The following is a 17,403-nucleotide window of genomic DNA, read 5'->3' as shown; positions in this document are numbered from 1 at the left end:
ATACACATCACTGTACCCAGCAGAGCAAAACAAATTGGCTCTGAGTTTTGGATTTCTCCATAATTTAAAACAGAATAAGCAAAGAAAAAAGGAAGCAGTGGAACAGTAACTCTGTAGTGTAAAAGAACAGAATTCAAAAGTGGTAAGAGGACATTTACAAACACCGTTATCAATGCCCAAACATTGCTCTACCTTTCCAATGAGTCCTGGATGCGAGTCTGTCAGTTACACTGAAGATCAGAAACTTATCCCCATATTGTATTTTGACGGATATTTTTCTGTGGTTTCATATTCTCATTTGAGGTATTGTCCAAGCCAAGCTCATCCCTGATGAATTAATATCAATGGAGTCACATGCCAGAAGTGTGTCTCCGTCAGCATCCATTACTCTAGGATCAAATTAGTATTTAATTGGTCCAATTTACAGAACTGACCCCTGGCTCTCACACAAGCAACCCAATGCAACAAAATATGGGCATTTCAGAGCTGTCACATCCTTCTCTCCCCTCGCCTTCCCAAGCACCCACAGGCCTTCTCACCCAAATCAGTGAGATACATTCAGGTAAAATATGCCATTTGGCTCAACCTAAATCTTTCCATCATGCTTCTGCTTTTCAGTGAGATCAGCCATCTGTATGTTTTTGTTCGTTTACATCATCCATAAACCTCATCTGGGGGCACAGAGTATGGCTGAAACCCCCAGATTGGGCCCTGCATTAGGGAGCTGTTGCAGAGGCCCTGTGGCTGCAAGGGAGGGGGAGAGAGAGAAGAGTCCATATAGGTGCTGGTATTTTGCCTGAGATCTTCATAGCTCTGAGAACACCAGCAGATTTTGGAGACACAGTGTGCTTACAAGTAGGTCCCAGTTTCTCAGTGTCACCATCTTGGAGGGACAAAGAGGAGCCCCATTGCTTTTGAAGACATATGGGGAAGCCTTTGAAGTCTTCAAGGGAAGACAAGGACCCTGGCTGGGAACGGCAGGTAGATGGCAGCCAGTGGAAGGTACTTTCAGTGCACAGCATGAAGTTATTTTGGTCTCATGAAATGCAGTACCTTTGCTATTTATCCTTGAGTGTCTTTTACTAGCACTGTGTTTTTTTTTATACTCACACAACTATAGCACCCACTGTAGCAACATCAATAATACTCAATGCAATTGCATTTGTAGTGGTGAGCAGGAGCTGGCCCCCATCAGTGGTAGACTGTTCAGTGATGACGGCAGTGTATCACAGAAAACTCAGTGATTCTTCATTGCTCTCACATGGAAAAGGAGCAGAAAGAGTAAAATGGAGCTCAAAAAGGCAATTTGAAAAGGCATCCCCATAAAGGCTTAGTGGTTTTGTCAAGGCAATTAAAAATATTTTACAAGTAATGCAGTAGGTTTATAGGAAATATGGAGATCTATGAATGTCAAGAGCTTCTCATCCTTATGAGGCAAAGCTGTTAGTACTGTACTTCTTAGAGTTGCTTCCTGAGGTATCCTGTGCTTAGCAAATTCTTCAGATGGTATTCTAGTTTGGCAAAAGGGAAATTGTGTCCAACAACATGCCATCTTACTCTTTTCAGGAAAGAGGTGATACAGGGAGAGAGCAGATGCAACATACTCAGTTAATATCTACATAAAAGAAATGAGCTGGGCTTTTGGCTGATCTCTGAAAAAGGAAGTTCAATTTGTTCGAGCAGGGCATTTTAATGGTTTTTAAAAATCCTACTTGATAATATTATGCAATAAACAAGGCACACATAGCATCTGGACTTGCATTCTCTGTTAGTAATTGTGCCTGCCTATTCAGAGAGAAACAAATTCTCTGGCACCAACAAGAGTGATACTTCAGGACTTTGTGAGGATTAGGCCTTGGTTCCCTGTGCTGACATTCTTTCTAAAGGTCAGTTAGCCTTTCCCGTGTCGCCTGTCAAACTCACTGACACTGAGCCCCTTTCCTTTGCTAAAGATGATTCAAGTCTTGGAATATGCTCTTGACTAATGAGCTATTTTGGTTTCAGAGCCAGCTGTTTCTCTGGTGCAAATCGGTGTAGCTCTGACTTGAAGTAAAAGGAGATGACTTCGGCTTTGACAACCCCAGCTGCTTTGCCAGCGTATCTGTTTTGGCAAACCCTCCTAACAGAAACACAGCTTATATCCAAAAGAGAGTGCTTTGAGCAGTAGGTCTGATTCCAGGTCCCTGCACGAAGGGATGCTGTGTGGCAGAAGTTGCTTGGCTGATGGTATGAGGCTTTAGCTGTCATTGCTATGAACATGATTCTTTCGCAATCACAATGGAAAAAGCTAGTCGGACAAATCCATTGAGTGTGTGCCAGGCATGAAGACCTGGCTGTATATTTAAATGCCCCCTACTGTCATTTTTAGTCTGCTTGCTGAAAGATCTGTGGGCTTCTCTGTTCATCAGTAACTCCCTGATGTGAGGTCTCTTGAAAACTTCCCCTTCTCTCGATCTGCCTTCCTCCCAGGCAGGTCTTTCCTCCCTACAGTGCTGATGTCTTTGACAGCTCAACAGCCATGCCTGTCCCACCAGATCACCACCATGCCATCTGCATGGAAGAAGCCTCTCCTTCTGCCCCAAGCTTGCCAAACCTGTGCTTTGCTTGTTTCTTGAATCCAGTCACATTCATCTTTGAGTGGATTCTTCCACCTCATCCTTCCCTTCCTTCATGGTCAAAGAAATGTTTCTCTCAGTCTATGTCTGTGTGTAACAACATGTGAGAGGTGGCCAAAAAAGGGTTACTGTATCTCCATTATATAGCTAGATAACTTGGGGCCAGCAATATCTCATGGGTAGCCCAAGGTCATAAAGAAAGTTTGTGTTAGAGCCTGCAATTCAATCCAGTTTTCCTGAATCCCAGACCCTTATCTTAGTCATTAGAGCACTCACAACAGCTCTTTTCTATACTTCTCCTTGCATGTACTAATCAATGTTTTTCCTTCTGTATTTAACAACTTCTGACATGAACTCTTTTTTGTGTACTCATATGCAGTCTGACAAAAACATGTTTTCCCTCTACTGAAGCAATGGAAGCATGTACTTCTGATGACATCTTGGCTTCTTCAGCTAACAGATCCTTAATTATTGAAATCAGCATTGAAACAAGTCCATTCCCATGACATCTGCTGATAAACTGGGATCATGAATATAAAATCCAGGCTTTTTACATCAGTCTGAACATACCAGACATTCTCTAGGTTAGTATTTGGATAAAGCTATCACAGGCAGTTTATGGGGCAAGAGTAGATTTTATACATATGACATATCCTAGTTTTAGCATAGGAATATCTGAAGCATCTATTGGTGACTCATTTGGTGAAATACTGTATCTTGAAGCAAGGAAACCATCTTGCTGATTGTGTTTCTGTGCTTTCTAGTATGTGTCATGGAAAAAATTGGCTGCCATGCCAGACTTTGCCTCTGAGGAAGGTCATATTCCTTTAGCATCTGTTGATTAACACAATACCTGAAACTCCCTTCCTTACTTTTAATTATTAAGCATGATTGAAATCTCTGTGGGTATTTCTAATAGTTGCTGGAATGCTGAGATAGTAGGTATTTACCTGTTCTGGCCTGCTGGGCTGGAAGAACCCAGCAGTAATCATTCTTTTACATTAAGATTCCCATTCTGATGAAGCTTACCCCAGAAGACTCCACAGTTGGAGGGTGCTATATCTGCTAACAGCCTGATGAATGCTGTGCTGCTCTTCCAGACCTCCTTCAGGGTTGGCTAGTTCTTGTCATTTGGGTCTCTCAGGCACCTTTTCTAGCACAAGTAGGATTATGTGACAGTGAAGGGCCAAAGTGACAGTGTTGTGGACAGTGGGAGAGTCTGATGGATCATGGTCCTGTGGTAAATAGCAGGTTGAAAACAATGTATGAGATACTTAGTGGAATTGGATGAGTGAATGGTACCTCCCTAGCCTGGCTTTCTCTCTGGGACTCGCAGGATTTCAGCAATGCTGTTCAAGGTTCATCTGGATTTTAAGAGAATTGGAACCCAGGCCAATGCTGTTTGTGTTACCACTGACTGAAAAATGGCTTAGAGGGAACCTAAATCAGCAAGTTAGAATTTTATTTCTGGACTGGAAAAAGAACATTTGCCTTGTGATTTCCCAGATCAAACTTTGTGTGGACATCGCTCAATTTTTCTTCATTATTCCTATAATATAGCTGTGGGATTTACTCTTTGAAAAAAACTCACAAAACCAAACCCAAACAAAAACCTTTCAGCTCTGTTATTCAGAGGAAAATTTGTTAGCAGGATATATGCACTTTTTACATTAGAATGTTTATTAGTTGCTCATTCATTCCTTAAACTATGACAGGAAGTTTTCTCTTTCTCATCTTTCCTAACCTTGTTCTGCCTGGGAAAGCTGATAAAAATCTCACTTTTAATCTGCAATTTCTCATCCTGTTTTCAGCAGACATGATGGTTGCAAATGAAAGGTGACCACAGAGGGAGTGTCTAAATTGTCATTGCTGTACAGGCTGATGATTCTTAGTCATAGTATATATTGGGAAAGGCTCTTCATAATTTTATATGCCATAAAAATAGTTTGGTTTTGCTCTGAGCCCACTAAACTGCTGTTTCAGCTGGATATTTGTTGCAGCTTGTTTCATTACAAAATGTTTGGTCATCTGGATAGTATTTCTGTAGCACGGATGAGAAGTCACAGTAGTAGCTCTAAAGCTTTATTAGGAAAAAAGTTCTACTGTTACTGCTTAGCATGGGATAGACTGTGAAGGAAGGACAGGATATTTGTTAGAAATGCCAACACTATGATTTTATTATCTTTTGGACATAATTTCTATTCAATGGAATTTCACCTTTCAGTAGGGGCTCTATATATGTAAAATATCATAGGCAAACCATGAACACCCTCTTCTAGCTTTTTCTTCCAAAGGAAATCATATGGTAGTTAAGCTTAACATTTTCTGAAATGCTGAATGCATGTGGGTGTGGAATTGAACATGCTTAGAGGCCTCTGAAATACTTCTACTAACAACCTGCAGTGTTGACAACATTGTTGTTTACTGTACTCATTTCAAAAACAATGGTTTTGTGTCATTCTCAGCAATATGCTACAAGCATAACTAACTCATGTAATGAAAACTGGTTCAAAAAGGGACTGAAGACCTCATTGTTCAGTGGAATACATAACCTGCTGACTGTTCTGTTCAATTTGGGCTTCAGACTGTAAACTCCTGGGTCAGGTTTTTTATAATCTTGGTGTGAGCTGACTGATTGAAGCACAGACAATGGAAGGGCAAGCCAAAGGCTCCAGATCTTACTGGCATATTGTTATATCAGACTTCCAATTTTAATTTACTGAAAAAAATACATGTTTATCTCATGAGATAGGGAAGAACAGCTAAAAATTGTGATTTTAATGGTGACAGGTGACAGGGGACAGGTGACAGTCTGAATCTGCAGTGCCTTGAAACAGAGGGCTAATAGATGTGAACCGACTTACCCTCTCAGGGTGGTGCTGATTTCCAGACCTGTCCTTCACTCAGACCATCAGTGGTGCAGCTCCTGGTTTCCATTTAAGAGGGTGCACTGTAAAATACAGAAGAGAGAAAAAGCAGAGATTGACATGGCCAAGGTGACAGCATTCCCCCTTTGCACTAATGATGTGGCCTTTTTTTATGAAGAGATGTTGGCAAGCTTTAGTCCTTTAGGGACGGATGCTAGTTTCCTTCAGGAGGTGTGAAAGAGACTTTCTATCTTGAGGTGAGAGCAGGGAAGGAAAGGCGTGGCATGCACAGCACTAGAATTTTTCTCCTGAACTTTTTTTTAAATAAAATAAAAATAAATGAATGATGCACTCACTGATACCTAAACTGATTATAAATATCTCATGTTGAAAACTGTGGCAGATTCACCCTTTTGAAAACTTCACATTTAAACAAAATATTTAAATTGTTTGAGTGATTTTCTTTTCTTTTGTAATTTAGGCTAACTCAAATTACTGGCATGAAACAGCTTGATTTACTCCAAGCATTTTTTATGGCTGCCCTCAAAAAAATGTTAGTCATCTAATTTATTCCAACTAATTCAAACTAGGAAATCTGCCAAATTCTTGAAAATTCTCCAGGGACAGGAAAGGATTATACTGTGACTTTGCTAGTGTTGTTTCTATTTAACCTGTTTCTATTTAGCTTTGAGAAGTGAACAAAAACTTGCAGTACTAACTGATGGTTTCTTTAGCACTGGGTTAACTTGGGCATACTTGTACTGGGACTCCCTCAGAAGAAAAGCTGGCAATGACACACAGCTCATTGAAAGGACAATTCTTTGATGTCTTTTACGAGACGAACAGGAGGGAACTAGCCTCACCCACAGGCCAGCCCTTACTTACTCAAGCTGCTTTGCTCTACCATACCTTTTCCTGGTGTTAAGGGGTTGTATAAGGAGGACACTGTGTTCCTTTCTCTGCTTCCAGCCTTTCTTCTGTCCTGGCAAAGGCAGAGGGTTATGTCTGGCTGCAGCAATGTTCCCTTTTATCTCCATGGCTTTCAGTTTGAAAGGGGTCCCTGATGGCCAAAGGAGTTGTGACATTATCATACATGAATACCCACTTCTGAGTCTATGTTGACACACAGACGTTTCGTGGTCTTAAATAACACTTGACTGGCATATTCTTCTTTGATGCTAGCGCAGTCATTCTGATTATGGCAGACTTCTGCCTATGAAATGCCATTAAAGAGTATGGGACCATTAATACCACCTGGTGACAGCAGGATTTTAAATATCTTGTTCTAATGTAGCTAGGGAACTCTTGTTTAAGAGACTATCTTTTCTCCTAATCCTCTTTATGACATGTTAGGTATAATTTGTAAATGGCCAACACTATCTTAAGTACTTTACATACTATACAGCATTATTTTTTAACTGCAATGAATTTAGCTTGATGCTAAGTGGATAATCCACCATTGTGCAACTGCTTTTCAAAACTTATTATTCCAAAGTAAAGGAGACTCATACTTACTTTTTTGAATGGCTTCTACAGCTTCCCACTCACTGGTCTGAATTTCTGGCTTACAGTTCCAAATTTTGAAAAAAAAAAGTGGGAACTGTCAGCAAGATGTGTGTTCTGCATTTAAGCGTGCAGATCCATACAGTGTAATGTCCCTGTTTTCTTCCTTTGCATGTGAACATTAACATTTACTGAAAGCCTCATCTTCAGTCTATATAGAAAATGTGTTTGTTCCTAAGTATCCACACATCAAGCATGCACATAAAAATGGCACTTGTAATGAGGCATTTTCTCATTTCAGTTCAATTCTAGGTACACAGACTGTTGCCTAAATAGGCAGCTAGCTGACTGTTTTTCTGATGGTGACTAGTTCGTTAATGTTTGAACCAACCAGAGAGGTGCAGACAAAAGGAGTTGTGTTTTCACAGGAATATTGTCCTCTGCTTACATCCCCAAGTGATGGAAGGCTTTAGTTATTTGGTGCAGAATATAACCAATGCTTAATTAAAAAAGGTTTCCTCTTAAATGACTTTCCTGAACAGATTATTTTTGTGTCCATTGCATTACTTATCTGGAGGAAGAATTGCTCTTGTGAAGTGATTGCGATTGAGAGAAGCTGTAAAGCAGGCGTAAAAAATCCTAACTGACATGAAAGAAGTGTGAAGGGAACAACTATTCACCACTCCTTATAGCCCAAGAACTCAGAATTGCCAACTGAAATGTTCAGGCCATTTTAAATCTTTTTCACTTGCTACCCAACTGAATTGTGATATACCCCAAACCACTGGGTGTTGTGGATCTTGAAAGCATACACAGATCAAAAACTAGACAAAAAGTCTGCTAGTGTGTATGAGCCTTCAGCTTATGAAATCCTTAAGTTGCAGATTTCTAGAAACGCATATCTATTTTTACCTTGCTTACGTCCTTCCTAAAAGCACTCGCTGATCAGCCACGCATCTTCAAGTGGTGTGCTGGCTGGGGGAGGTGCTCAGAACAGAATAGCTGTTCAGAGGTCCCAGGGATTTGCTGATGAGAGACTTCCCCGACTGGCGGTGGTTTCTGCATCTTTGTATTCGATATCCTTGGACTTTCTTGGTGGATTTTCTAACCTACAGTGTGTGTGCTTGCTGCTGTCCTCACATTAAGAATCGTACCAGGCACAGATCCTGGCAAGGTATGTGGGAAGGCCATGGGGTCTCTGCCACTTACTCAGAAATCGAGGCTCAGCTGCCAAGTGCTGTCTCTGAACAGCAAGGATAAGGTCGTTTGCTAAGCAGGTTTACTACATGGTTTAATAGATGCCAAGACCTTTTCTTCTAAGAATGTTCCTCCCAAAGCTTTTTAAGTGACCATTTATTGATGAACGTCATGAAAGTAATGCCAGGAAATAATTAGCCTAATCTGCGGGAACATTGCAGCTCCTGTACGATTTCCTTTTCCTTGGGTGCCCCCTCGTGTTCATCACTAGTGTTGCCAAATTCATTTGGACTGGCGCAGAAAGAAAAAGCAGTATCCACTTGCTATTACCTTATAGGGCTAATCCATTTCGAAATCCTTCGTTTCTCCCTCTATCTAGTATCCCTACGACTTCATCTCCAAAGGATCCGTGTGCAAATTTTCAGGTTGAATGCATAGTTTATGCCTTTTCTTGGACAGTGCAAAACCAAAGGCGGCTTCCCCTGCTTGTGTTTTGTCCCAAGCTATGTGCATTTTCAAACTTCTTGAGAGATTTTATCAATGCTCTTAAGACTTGATTTTAAGAGGAGCAATTCCAGCTGAAATGCTAGAGAGCTGAGGATGCTCTCAGCAGTTGATCAAACCAAGGGATTAAACTTTAGGCCTCTAGCTGAAAATATTTCCCACATGGGCTGGAGCATTGGGAGGCTCTGTAACCAGATGCTTTTGATATGACCAAAAAGCCAGAGAGTCTCTGGCTTTTCTGTCACATGACACTTAAGCATCTGCTTCAAAACATTATATTTATAGAAGAGGATCATCTCTTGTGAAAGTAAGGTAATGTGTCATCAGCTTGCTCTAGTACATTCCCTGCTGTGATGTTCAGCATTTGTGGGAGCAGAGTGGGATTCCCTCACATGCCAGAATGGGATTTGTACAAGCCATCTGCATTCTTCTGAATGTTGTATAAGCAGTGGAAAAAAGAAAAAAAAAAAAATCTAGTTTTGAAGCAAATGAGAACAGTTCCTCTCTTTGAAACCTCAACAACTGGATGTCAAACATGCACACACACGGGTGGCTTATATTTGGGGTTTCTGCAGGCACAGCAGGAAGGAAATTGGTTGGTGTGGGCTAACAGACATCCTGATTCATCACTTTTTGTCACAGTAATGAGAATAGAAGGTATAAAATATGAGAACAGGTGAAATGGCAAACAGATCCTTTCCTCCCTTTAATAAAAAAAGGCAAATTACTGCAGGGAATGGGGTTTAGTCAATACAATTTTTTAATTGATCAGCTCTTACTCTCAGGCTTCAGACAATTTATGAACGATTATTATTTTGTTAACCTTAGTGAACTGAGTTGCACCTTATTCATTCAGAACACTGAATATTATTGGTGAAAAAAAGTTTAAACCCTCTTGCAAACAGAAAGAACAAAGATCTCACAGAGGCAGAAAATGACTTAACGTTTTGGCTGGTAGAAAATGATCCTACAGAATGTTTGAAATATTTAAAGGGTATTGTAGAAGAAAGCTTGCATGAGTGGGAGGCAAAAGACTTCAGTCTTCAGGACTGGAAACCCATTTTTTGTCATCAGCACTAATCTCACCTTATACGAAGATAAAAATTAAAACACACTCCCTTCTTCAGTACGGCATTAAATGAGCTTTTTGGCACAACAGCTGTGTCAAACTCTCACTAGGGCCCTCTGCTGCTCACAGAGTGAAAAACTCCAAACTTGTTTGGGACTCCCAGAAAAGACTTAGAATGCTTAAAACAAGCAAAACACCAATAATCTTGCAAGGGACGTAAAACTTAAGTCCTCAAGGATCAGGACTACATTAGTCTTTACCGATGTGGGCTAAAAAGAGGCTTTTTAATGAGCAGGTATTTTCAAACTGATTGCTGCAGGATATCTTACATTCATGCTGGCTGCTGGCAGGGGCATGGTATGCAAGGCTGCAGCTTATCTGCGTTGACAGTTGTTAATTAAAAACTTCTGATATTCAAGGGACTTTGCTGAGAAAGAAAATGTATTTATTTCATGAGTTTTCTCCTCTTATTGCTAAAAATATTTTTATCAGGGATATAATTTTCCTCTGGTATTATCCACACAGTGTCTAATTTTGTGAGATCACTTGGCTGCTGTGGCACTCAGTACCTTACCAGCAGCAAGCGAAACTTTAGGAAGGAAACAAACTCCAGAAGCAGAATGAATCTGAGAAACCAAAAGTTCCTATTTTTCACAAATACATCTCTGAGAACAGAAGAGAAAGGACAGTTAAGAAAGCAGCCCAACAGGGTATATAGTGACACGATCTCCATTATGATGTTATTTTCCTTTTGCAGAATCCCAGAACCTGAACATTTTTAGGCATGTGACATAATTTCATGGCTAGGAGATGCTCAGCTTTCTGGATGGACCAATACAGCTTTAGTATGTACCCCAACATGCCTCTAAATGTGCTACAGCAAATGAATTTTATGATATGATAGGCATCACAGAAACATGGTGGGATGGCTCCTATGGCTGGAGTGTTGGAATGGAAGGTCACAGGCTCTTTAGAAAAGACAGGCCTGGCAGGCGGGGAGGGGGAGTTGCTATTTATGTTAGGGATAGGCTGGAGAGTATGGAACTCTGTCTGGGGACAGTTGAGCAGTTAACAGAGAGTTTGTGGGTCAGGGTTAAAGGGAGAACAGCGATGAGAGACATTACTGTGGGGATCTGTTACAGACCGCCTGATCAAGGAGAACCTGCGGATGAAGCACTCTATAGACAGATAGGAACAGCCTCATGGTCACAGGCCCTTGTTCTCATGGGGGACTTCAGCTACCCTGATATATGTTGGAGGGACGGTACGGCCCGGCACAAGCAATCCAGGAGGTTCCTCGATTGTGTGGAAGACAACTTCCTTCTGCAAGTGATAGAGGAGCTGACAAGGAGAGGTGCCATGCTTGACCTCATGCTCGCCAACACGGAAGGGCTCGTTGGAAATGTGACTCTCCAGGGCAGCCTTGGATGCAGCAATCATGAGATGGTCGAGTTCGAGATCCTCAGGACAGTGAGAAGAGCGTGCAGCAAGCTCACTGCCCTGGGCTTCAAGAGAGCAGACTCTGGCCTCTTCAGGAACCTGCTTCGGAAGGTTCCATGGGATATAGCCCTAGAGGGCAGGGGGGGCCCAAGACTCTTGGCTGATATTCAAGCATCACCTGCTACAAGCTCAGGAGTGTCGCATCCCAACCAGAAGGAAGTGCATCAGGAGGGCCAGGAGACCTCCTTGGATGGATAAGGAGCTGCTGAGGAAAATTTGAAGGAAAAAAGAGGCTTATAAAAAGTGGAAGCAGGGACAGGCAGCCTGGGAAGAATACAGAGATGTTGTCTGGGAAGCTAGGGACCAGGTTAGGAAAGCTAAGGCCCAGTTAGAATTAAACTTGGCCAGGAATGTGAAAGATAGCAGGAAGGGATTCTATAGCTAAATTGCAAATAAAAGACAGACTAGGGACAACGTGGGCCCCCTCAGGAAGCTATCAGGAGAACTGGCTACCCTGTATTTGGAGAAGGCTGAGGTTCTTAATGACTTCTTTGCCTCAGTCTTCACTGGCAAAGGCTCTGACCACACCATCCAAGACTTGGAAGGCAGATGCAGGGACTGTGAAAATGAAGACCTTGGGCCCACTGTAGGAGAGGATCTGGTTCGAGACCGTCTTAAGAACCTGAACATGCACAAGTCCATGGGACCTGATGAAATCCATGGGACCTGATGAAATCCATTTGCGGGTCCTGAAGGAGCTGGTGAATGAAGTTGCTAAGCCGCTGGCCATCATATTTGAAAAATCATGGCAGTCAGGTGAAGTTCCCGATGACTGGAAAAAGGGAAATATAACCCCCATTTTCAAGAAGGGGAAAATGGATGACCCAGGGAATTACAGACCAGTCAGTCTCACCCCTGTGCCTGGCAAAATCTTGGAGCAGATTCTCCTGGAAGGCATGCTAAGGCACATGAAAATCAACAAGGTGCTTGGTGACAGCCAGCATGGCTTCACTAAGGGGAAATCCTGCCTGACCAATTTGGTGGCCTTCTATGATGGGGCTACAGAACTGATGGACAGGGGTAGAGCAGTTGACGTCATCTACCTGGACTTGTGTAAAGCGTTCAACACTGTCCCACACGACATCCTTGTCTCTAAATTGGAGAGACATCAATTTGATGGATGGACCACTCGGTGGATAAAGAACTGGCTGGATGGCCGCACACAAAGAGTTGTGGTCAATGGCTCAATGTCCGGCTGGAGACCAGTAACGAGTGGTGTCCCTCAGGGATCGGTGTTGGGACGGGTCTTGTTCAACATCTTTGTCGCTGACATGGACAGTGGGATTGAGTGTGCCCTCAGCAAGTTTGCTGATGACACCAAGCTGTGTGGTTCGGTTGATAATGCTGGAAGAAAGGAATGCCATCCAGAGGGACCTTGACACGCTTGTGAGGTGGGCTGATGCCAACCCCATGAAGTTTAACCATGCCAAGTGTAAGTCCTATACCTGGGTCGGAGCAATCCCAGGAACAGCTACAGCCTGGGCAGAGAAGAAATTCAGAGCAGCCCTGCAGAGGACTTGGGGGTGTTGGTTGATGAGAAAATGAACATGAGCCAGCTTCAGTGTGCGCTCGCAGCCCAGAAAGCCAACCATATCCTGGGCTGCATCAAAAGGAGCGTGACCAGTAGGTCGAAGGAGGTGATCCTGCCCCTCTACTCTGCTCTCATGAGACCTCACCTGGAGTATTGTGTGCAGTTCTGGTGTCCTCAACATAAAAAGGACATGGAACTGTTGGAACAAGTCCAGAGGAGGGCCACGAGGATGATCAGGGGACTGGAGCACCTCCTGTATGAAGACAGGCTTAGAAAGTTGCGGCTCTTCAGCCTGGAGAAGAGAAGGCTGCGTGGAGACCTCATAGCAGCCTTCCAGTATCTGAAGGGAGCTATAGGGGTGCTGGGGATGGACTATTCATTAGGGACAGTAGTGATAGGACAAGGTATAATGGGTTAAAACTTAAACAGGGGAAGTTTAGATTGGATATAAGGAGGGAGTTCTTTACTGTAAGGGTGGTGAGGCACTGGAATAGGTTGCCCAAGGAAGTTGTGAGTGCTCCATCCCTGGTGGAGTTGAAGGCCTGGTTGGACAGACCCTTGGGTGACACGGTTTAGTGTGAGGTGTCCCTGCCCATGGCAGGGGGGTTGGAACTGGATGATCTTAAGGTCCTTTCCAACCCTAACTATTGTATGATTCTATGATTTTGTACCATGTATCTGGTCAGTTGTAGAGGTCTGTATGTGCTGCTTGGCTGCATCTGAGTTATTTGGTGGGAGACTGATGCTGACAGTGGTGAGTTTCAGAGACTCACAAAATGGTTTGTATGAAAGTTTTTGTTTCTGCATTAATTAACTTGTGTATTTCGAACACCAACAGATGAAAGTCTATGCAAACGTCCAGCTACAACACTTTTTCTGCTCAGTTTCCTTCCTATCTGCGGCATGGCGTGCTAATTTATTACATATGGGTTAAGTGCTAAAGTGAGCAGTAACCTTGGATGAAAATTTCAGTTTTTTGATTCAGGAACAAATAACTCAAAAGGTTACAAAGCATCAGACTAATACTACAACATTGGCATGCAGATCTAGAAGTGCTTTACTGAAAGAGATTCATTATGCCTCACAAAACCTCTCACCCATGTATTACAGAATGATTGATGAAAGTTGATGAATTAATCATTTTTTGAAGCATAACAAATGTTATACTTTTGAAATGCAAGTTCAGAGCGCTATAGCCCCAATTTTACTTTCAGGGAACAAAGGAATTGGCATATGGAAGATGAGAACACGAAGCCCACATTTTTCACCGTATGCCATGCATTTTTGCACAACTTTTAATCACTATAGGCTTTACAGGGTGTCAAAAATAATGTACCACTCAGCCACAGTGCAAGTTTCATTTGTTAGCAATACTCTTTTCCCCCACAGATCAAATCCACCTATACTGGGAGGAACGACAAAGATTGGTAGAAAAGGAAGTGTTATCACCCTTGGTTTAGCATATAGAAACCATGGCATGAATTTAATAACGTACATAACGTTAGGCAAGAAGCTGATAGTTTAATGAACGAATTCTGGTAAAAAAATTGGAGTATCATGTTCTGTCATAAGCACAAGACACATCACTTAGCCTGAAACACCGTGGGCCCCATTTTCCATTTTGCCGAGCTGTGAAGACCGAATTGTGTGCCCTGGTGCCAGTAGATACTCACCACTGGCAGCACAGCCGTTTAGAACGAAGAATACAAATACAACGATCCTCCTGAGAGCGGGGCCGCAGCGGCTCCTCAGGAAGAACCTCCAGAGCCATCCATGGTTTCTTTCCCCAAGATCTGACTCGCAGAGCGCCTTCCCTCCCCCTCAGCCAGTCCTCAAGAGCTCAGCGATGCCCTTACAGGCCCCAGCGCCCGGGCCGCAGGAGGCGGTTCGGTAACAGCCATGCCTGCCCCAAGGGGAAAGGAAGGGCCTAACGGGCCGGACCTCCCCGTGAGTCCTCTAATCGCTCCGAGCCTTTTGACTCCCGGTGCGGTGCCGAGTCTCGCCTCGTTCACCGGACTGCTCCCATCAGTTACGTTCGGACTGCGGGAATGCAGACACAGTCTGCAGTCGTTCAGCGGGAGATGGAGAAGGGAACTCCAAAGCCCACGGAGAAGCCGCCCTCCACACGCTAGAAGCATTACCCCCCCCCCCCCCCCAAACACACACAACCAGCCAACCCACCCGCCTCTCCCCCACCGGAGGTGAAGGCGGGGCTGCTCAGACGGGTGGGGAGCGGCAGACGAAGTCTCGCGAGAGCGGGCGACGGCTGCCGCCGCCGCGCTCCTCCCCCTGCCGGTCCCGGAGTGTGAGGCCTTCGCCGGGGCCGGGTTACCGCGCGTCGTGCCGGCCGGGCGGTGGTAGCGGCGGGGAGGCGCCGTTGGTAGCGGCGCGGCCGGGGTCCGGCCTCGGCCTAGAGGCGCTGGGCAATATGCCGGGCGGCCGGGTGTGCGCCGCCTGCGGCTGCTCAGAGATCGAGGTGGACGCGGCGCGCGGGGATGCTGTGTGCACGGGCTGCGGCTCGGTGCTGGAGGACAACATCATCGTCTCCGAGGTGCAGTTCGTGGAGAACAGCGGCGGCGGCTCCTCCGCCGTGGGACAGTTCGTGTCGCTGGACGGTGAGAGCCGGGGGGGCGGGGTGGGGCGCACGTGCACCGGGCAGGGGGGTGTGAGGCTTGCGCGTGGGGAGAGGCTGCTGGGAGAGGGTAGAGGGCAGTGTATGTAGGGAGGATGTTGGGGATAGGGGAGAGAGTGGTGGGGGACGGGACAGTGCATGAGGGAGACGGATGCTGTAAGGGGTATGAAGGACAGGGACAGTGCATGAGGGAGAGTGATGCTGTAAGGGGTATGAAGGACAGGGACAGTGCATGAGGGAGAGTGATGCTGTAAGGGGTATGAAGGACAGGGACAGTGCATGAGGGAGAGTGATGCTGTAAGGGGTATGAAGGACAGGGACAGTGCAGCGGGGTGAGGGTGCTGTCGGCTATTGGGGGCAGGGACAAGGCACGAGGGTGCTGAGCCGGAGGGTGAGGCTATGGGGATGGTGCATGGGGTAAGGTGCTGAGGGGTAAGGATAGTGCATAGAGAAAAAGGTGCTGTGTAAAGGGATTGGTGCATGGGGGATAGAGTGTTGTGCAAAAGTGTGGGGGGGACAAGAGTATTGTGCAAAATAGTGTCAAGGATGGTGGAACTAAGTTCCTTTAAGGGACCCTTTCCCTTCTGTGCATGTGGGATAGTGCTGCACGAAGTGGAAATAGGACAGTCAGTGCATGGGGAGGACAGTGTGCTGTGCAAGATGAGGCAGGAACTGGGTTGGGAGGAGTCTGGGATGACTGAGGAAAAAGATGGGAGAGATGCTTTAGGTGATGGGAGGAGGTGCATGAGGGACTGGAGCTCTGCCTGCTTTGGGGGGGGGGGGGGTATATGAGAGAAGGCTTTGGGCTCTGTATGGAGAGACTGGGGAGATACATGAAATTATTTGGAGTAGAGGCCAGGAGAGTTGGGTAGAGGGAGTATGTGGAAGCACAGGGGTGGGGTGGTGGAGAAGGAGGCTGGAAGGGTCAAGAGGCATCTTCTGTAAATAGGTAGGTAGGGGTGTTTGTGTGAATGCCCTGGAGGATAAGGCCTGTGTGCCTGGAAGAAGGCCATGTGAAGTGGGCATTGGGTTTGGAAGGAGAGAGAAGGAAAACTGATGTGGGCACTGTATATAAGGAGAAAGAAGCATAAAGAAGAAACGGGAAGGAACTTAGCAGTGAAACAAGGGGGACTGATGGATTGTATGGCTGTGGTGAAGACAGAAGAGTTGTGATGGGGAGGGCAGCACTAGATTTTGGAGTTCAGGAGTTTATTGTAGACTAGGCTTTGTCTGATGCTATTTGTGTCTTCCAACTCAAGGTGCTGGTGTTATTTTATTTTATTTTTATAGCTTATGAGCAGCTCTTGTAGCCTCCACATCACCACAGGAAAAGTGAAGGGTACTTTTTTAAGGGCTTGTACTGCTTTTTACCTCCCACCCAAAACTACGCAGGACAGATGGCGTGCAAGCTAGAGTACATTTTGGGATGCCTTTACCCTACAAAAAAAAAAAAATAAAAGGAAAAGAGAGAGCTGCACCATACTCTGGCTTTTTCTTCTTCTAGATGAATTGCATGGTACTTTCCTAAGTTCCTTTAAGGAACCCTTTCCCTTCTGTGCAAGTCCTGAGATGCTGCTGTTGGCTAATATTTTTTTTTATGGATAGTGCAGTAATTCTTGGATTTTGTATAGCTAGATAGTTGCCTTACTATACAAAAAAAACAATTCTAGCACCCACGGAGACAGATAAGCTCAGTGGGGATAGGTGGGTGAGTAAAAGTGGAAATGGGAGCACACTCTAGCATGCTTATACTGGCTTTATCTGGCTGCACAAGGTGTGGTTGCAGGGACTTCACCATGTGTGAAAATCTTCCTACTCTGATTTTCTAGCAAGTCCCCATTTGCATTAATGTATGTATTTTGGTGAAGTGTTGTTTGTGGAAACAATAGAGCAGGACTTTCGAAACAACACTTTGTAAATTTACTAAGTTACTGCAAGGGTTAGTGCAGGTACTGTTTCACAGTAAACATTTTAAGGAAGTTTGG

At 44.5% G+C, this 17,403-nt stretch overlaps 1 protein-coding gene and 1 long non-coding RNA gene across 4 annotated transcripts in view; one reads left to right on the top strand and one right to left on the bottom strand.

The window, feature by feature from the left end:
* Window positions 1–3,728: 3,728 nt before the first annotated feature.
* On the bottom strand, window positions 3,729–7,074 carry LOC133274813 (uncharacterized). Its single transcript, XR_009745289.1, has 3 exons — window positions 6,998–7,074; window positions 6,392–6,542; window positions 3,729–3,850 (listed from the first exon to the last, which is right to left on the bottom strand). It is a non-coding gene; the product is annotated as an uncharacterized LOC133274813 (long non-coding RNA).
* Window positions 7,075–14,982: 7,908 nt separating this feature from the next.
* The window catches only part of BRF1 (BRF1 RNA polymerase III transcription initiation factor subunit), a 176,123-nt gene continuing 173,702 nt past the window's right edge, over window positions 14,983–17,403 (top strand). For 2 of the 3 annotated variants that reach the window (XM_061464171.1, XM_061464169.1), the window contains exon 1: window positions 14,983–15,401. In XM_061464171.1, the coding sequence (XP_061320155.1) occupies window positions 15,215–15,401 (187 nt within the window). In that variant the 5' untranslated portion in view covers window positions 14,983–15,214. The remainder of the gene's footprint in view (window positions 15,402–17,403) is intronic. The other variant, XM_061464170.1, reaches the window with a different exon arrangement.

Source organism: Pezoporus flaviventris, unplaced genomic scaffold (genome assembly GCF_033815535.1).
Source record: "Pezoporus flaviventris isolate CSIRO_AGI_PZ_B2104156 unplaced genomic scaffold, CSIRO_AGI_Pfla_v1 ptg000036l, whole genome shotgun sequence".
Classification (NCBI taxonomy): Eukaryota; Metazoa; Chordata; class Aves; order Psittaciformes; family Psittacidae; genus Pezoporus; species Pezoporus flaviventris.
The sequence above is the reverse complement of the archived record's forward strand: the minus strand, read 5'-3'. Positions and strand labels throughout refer to the sequence as shown.